At 41.9% G+C, this 5,073-nt stretch overlaps 1 protein-coding gene across 4 annotated transcripts in view; it reads left to right on the forward strand.

Annotated features, from left to right (window-relative positions):
• Nucleotides 1-5,073, forward strand: part of LOC107095378 (FERM, RhoGEF and pleckstrin domain-containing protein 1-like) — a 62,253-nt gene that overhangs the window by 39,213 nt on the left and 17,967 nt on the right. For 3 of the 4 annotated variants that reach the window (XM_015391439.1, XM_015391437.1, XM_015391440.1), the window contains exons 6-12: nt 592-689; nt 1,205-1,319; nt 2,808-2,955; nt 3,847-3,942; nt 4,105-4,271; nt 4,362-4,430; nt 4,576-4,651. In XM_015391439.1, coding sequence (XP_015246925.1) covers nt 592-689; nt 1,205-1,319; nt 2,808-2,955; nt 3,847-3,942; nt 4,105-4,271; nt 4,362-4,430; nt 4,576-4,651 — 769 coding nt within the window. The remainder of the gene's footprint in view (nt 1-591; nt 690-1,204; nt 1,320-2,807; nt 2,956-3,846; nt 3,943-4,104; nt 4,272-4,361; nt 4,431-4,575; nt 4,652-5,073) is intronic. The other variant, XM_015391438.1, reaches the window with a different exon arrangement.

Genomic DNA, 5,073 nt, shown 5'->3' on the forward strand with positions numbered 1-5,073 from the left:
TATATATATATATATATATATGTATATGTATGTATATCGTGCATGAGCCCCAGCCTGAGGGAGATTGACAGTCATGTTAAGCTTCTACCATTTTCTAATGATTGCTCCAACAGTGGACCTTTGTTCACCAAGCTGCTTGGCAATTTTCCTATAACCCTTTCCAGCCTCATGGAGGTGTACGATTTTGTCCCTAGTGTCTTTGGACAGCTCTTTGGTCTTGGTCATGTTAGTAGTTGTATTCTTGCTGATTTTATGGGATGGACAGGTGTCTTCATGCAGCTAACGACAACAAACAGGTGCATCTAATTTAGGATAATAAATAGAGTGGAGGTGAACGTTTTGATTGCAGACTAACAGGTCTTTGAAAGTCAGAATTCTAGCCAATAGACAGGTGTTCAAATACTTATTTGCAGCTGAATCATACAAATAAACAGTTAAAAAAATCAGACATTGTGTTTTGCATTTATTTTAGATTGTCTTAGACCATTTCAGATCTAATCTGATATCTGTGTATGTATGTATATATGTATGTAAATATGTAGCAATGCATTTCTGACTTGTCCTTTCATATTTATTCCTCTCGTTTTCCAGGTATCTGTTTGCGCTGCAGATTAAGCGAGACCTGGCCTGCGGTCATCTTATCTGCAACGACACCAGCTCAGCTCTCATGGTTTCCCACATCATTCAGTGTGAGTTGGGTGGAGCTTTCTTGCAGATGTCAAGTTTTGTCTCTCTGATCATGAATACCAACAGTAATTAAAAAGGACTCTTTGTTACAAATCTTGTGTATTCCTGCATCTTTACCAAAGGAAGCTGAAATCAGAAGGTGGTTGAGTCTCCATTGAAGAATTGTGACCCTAAAAGGCTTCCTTCTCTGAATACCTGACCATAAATAACTCATGACTCATAACAACTTTAATGGGTTTTTCCAAAAGCAGTTCGTACAAATCAGTATTAAAGGTTACAAGATTTGATTTAAGGATTTTCTTGTTTGGAAAAAGGTTAAATAACAGTATAATGGTTTGGAACAACAAATATTTTTCCCCCATGCTATATATATATATATATATATATATATATATATATATCTCCATTAATACAAACTACCTTTGTTTTGCATCCATCTGTCTATTGTTTTGTTGCATGGAGAAGAATCCATTGTTTCTAGTCCAGATAATCAGAATTCCTGCTTTCATCCCACCAGCGGAGATTGGGGACTTCGATGAGATGCAGAGCTGGCAGCACCTGCTGCACAACAAGTACCTCCCCGACCAGGACGCCATCAGAGACAAGATCATCGACTGCCACCGGCAACACGTGTGAGTCCCTTTGGCATCCATTAACGTCAACAAGCATAGGACCGACAGATTAGGGTATGTAGAGTAAAAAAGTCTGAAAAGAGGTTTTAAAAGAGCACCTAAATGTAGTGATTGAGTCAGTGGCGCAAATTTCTAGGGGTCTAGAATTGAGGCACTGAGCGACTTCTCCAACATTTGTTATACTTATTGTTTTTTTCCCCTTCTGTTTATGTGATAAAAATGACATATCTGTTTGTTAGATAGGGGAGTGACCTTCTAAGGGTTAGGGCATTGCACTTGGATCTCAGAGGTTCTGAGTTCAAGCCCCACTCCCACTGACTGCCACTCTGGGTCCCTGAGCAAAGGCCCTTAACCCCACACAATGGCAGCCCACGTGGGGAGCATTGGGGAACACTGTGACAGTGTAATGACAATAAAAGCCTGGAAAAAAAAAAAGATCAAGTGTCCGCAACATGTGGCTCTACCATGGCTCTTAGTAGTGGCTAAAAATTATAAATGAACCAACCAATGGTTTTGAATAGAGTACAATAGCAAATACCAGTCTTACAGAAAATTATAATAACATTTTCACAATAGAATGACATTAAAATGACCAGAAATTGGTTTTGCTGTCCAATTTTCCTTGACATTAGCTTAGAAATTATGTTTTTTGTTCTTCATTTTATTTTCCACATCAAATATGATCTCATAGGAGAAAATCTACACTTATTTCTTATAAAATTTTTAATGCTTTCCCTTGTTTTAAAAACTAAAAGTAAAAACAGTTGTTTTAAAATGGCAACAGATTTCCTATAGCAGAAATGTAACTAAAATAATATGGGGAGGCTGCAAAACATCTTGTCTTCTCTGTTAAGTAAGGCGGATGACCTATTATGCTGTGGGCCTGTTTTATTCTGTGTTTGAACTGGACAGAAATGCCATAATAGGGTCTTTCAGCTGAATAATCAACCAAAAACATAATAAAATCTACACAGAAATGTCTCCCCTAGCCGCCCTTCACAGATGCACGTATCTGTTAAGTGTCTCTGAAAAAGGAAACCTGTAAAAGTCTGTGCAGTGCAGCACTGAGACGACACATTTTCACCTGCGGAACAAACACATTGCCTTATTTTCTGCAGATGCAGACTCCTATAAAATTCCCCCCTCCAGAGTGGAGATAAGCAGAGAACAACAAACGGCCGGCCTGCTCACGGCCGCCCTCCCTCCTTCGCTTCAATCCCTCGGCTCCCTCGTAGCCCACGCAGGAAGGAAGTGGCTAATTCAGCCGCTCATACAGGAAACAGGAAGCTATTCTCAGATTTTGGGAGGAAACAAACCACTTTTGTGGCGAATTTCTTTCCGCCCTGCTGCAGGCACCTCCGTCTGATCCTGGGGTTGTTTCAGGACTTCAGCGGTGCGTTTTGTTTTGAGTGGGCGCTGTCTGAAGGGAGGCCGCAGGAAGCGCAGGTTTGGATAGGAGATTTACTGATTGAAGCTTTTCCTCCACAGCGGACAGACTCCTGCGGAGTCAGACTACCAGCTGCTGGAGATCGCTCGGCGGCTGGAGATGTACGGAGTCCGTCTGTACCCTGCGAAGGACCGAGAGGGGACCAAGCTCAATCTGACTGTGTCGCACACTGGGGTCCTGGTGTTTCAGGTAAAACAGGAATCCGGAGAGAGGTCTAAAAATCAGGAAAAAAATCCCAGAGGTTTCCTTTCTTTATGGTGTCAAGCATTTCCTTGTTTCCTTCCCTCATTTTATCCTTTCTTCTGTCCTTACTGGCATCATCCATCCTATCCTGTGTCATGCTTTTACTTTTTCCTTCCTTTTTTGTCCCCTAACTGTCCTGCTCCTTAAACCCTCCATCCCATCTCTCATAATACCTCTTCTCTTTTCTTCTGTTTCCAGCTTGTATCCTTTTTTCTCTCCTACCTCCTTTTTATATTGGTCCTTCTATCCTCTCTCCTGCATTCCTCCCTTTTGTGTTTCCTAACTTTCTTCCTTCTATGCTCCATTTCGAGCTCCTATAGACTCCTCCTTCTCTCTTTCTTTCTTTGTCTCAGCTCTTTTTTTTTCCTGTGACTCATCCTTCCACCCTTGTTTCCTCTGCCCTCACACGTCTTCCTTCCTATCTGGTGTCCTTCCTTTTTTTCCTTTCCCCTCCCTTCCCTCTGTCATTCCTTGCACCTTTGTATTACCGTATTTCTTCTTCCCTCCTTATGTGCTGTCCTCTTTTCTTTCCTTCCTACCTTGTTTTCTTCCTTGTATTTTCCTGTTTTCCCACCTTCCTCAAATAAATTCTGTTCTTAGAAGTATTAGCCTAATACTATTGGACATAACTTAATGATGAAGTTTAGAGTTTTAGGTCTTAAACTGAATTAATTGAGTGATTAATCTGCAAAGTTGAGGCTGGGAACCTAAGAACCTTCTTTCCTGCTCTCTAAGGCCGAATATTCCTTTCTTCTTTCTTGCATGTACCAAAATGTTTCTGTTGTCTCATTGATAGAGGGATCATTTTTAATGTTTTTCTCCTCTTCTTTTATCCAGGGTTACACAAAAATTAACGCTTTCAACTGGTCTAAGATCCGCAAGCTGAGCTTCAAACGTAAAAGGTTCCTCATCAAGCTGAGAGCGGACCCAGCTGTGAGTCCATTAAAGTTTGTTTGCTCTGGCTTTATCAAAAAAACTTTATAAAAAAGTGTTTTTATGTGATATTTCCAGGAAATGATCTTAGGTTTTGTTAATGTCCTTCTGAGCCTGTGCTCGGTCTCAATATTTTGCTTATTTTATCTCTGTGCTCTCCAGCAGAACTCCCACCACGACACGCTGGAGTTCGCCATGGCCAGCAGGGACTGCTGCAAGGTTTTCTGGAAGATCTGCGTGGAATACCACGCCTTCTTCCGACTCTTCGAGGAGCCTAAACCTAAACCCAAGCCCATCCTCTTCACCAGGGGTTCCTCATTCCGGTTCAGGTGAGATTGCACCTAAAATATGTTGATTTCTGTTTTTCTTTGAACCTTAGATCCAGATTCGCTAACTTGTATCACCTTTTTTTCTGTCAGTGGAAGAACGCAGAAGCAGATCATCGACCACATGAAGGATTCAGAGCTGAAGAAAGTCCCCTTTGAGAGGTGACGTCTCCTGACTGCGCTCGGGTTTTTCAGACAGACCCTTCTGCGGCTGCAGCAGGGGCTGAGAGCTGTAATCAGATTTGCCTGCTAGTTTAGCTGATTAGTGGCACATGGTTTGACCTGGTGTCGCCTCTCCTCTTCACAGGAAGCACAGTAAGGTTCTGTCCAGCAGCAGCATGTCCCCCCAGTCTTCTTCCTTCAGATCCCAAGTGCCAAAAGAGGTAATACTATCCTAAGCAGCGACCAGCTGTCCTGATATCCATCCACCGATAACCAGACTTAGAGGCTCTTTAGATCGGCGACCAACAGCGTTCCTACTGAGAGAATGGGAAATACAGAGAGATCCTGATTGGATATTTAAAGAATAAGGAATATAGAACTGTGTCTGTTCGGTCCCTTAGTTTATTCACCCTCTTTTAAAGCCATCCATCAATCCATCCATCCATCCAACCATCTGTCTACGTTTCCCTTAGTTTATCCATCTCTCCAGCCATCCATCTCATTCATCTGACCATCCATCCTTTTTTATCCATCAGTCTATTAATTTTTCCATCTATAATTTTCTGTCCATCCATCTTTCATCTTTTTTCTTCCATCCATCCATCCATCCATCCATCCATCCATCCATCCATCCATCCATCCA

This window comes from Cyprinodon variegatus, unplaced genomic scaffold (genome assembly GCF_000732505.1).
Source record: "Cyprinodon variegatus isolate N-32 unplaced genomic scaffold, C_variegatus-1.0 Scaffold541, whole genome shotgun sequence".
Classification (NCBI taxonomy): domain Eukaryota; kingdom Metazoa; phylum Chordata; class Actinopteri; order Cyprinodontiformes; family Cyprinodontidae; genus Cyprinodon; species Cyprinodon variegatus.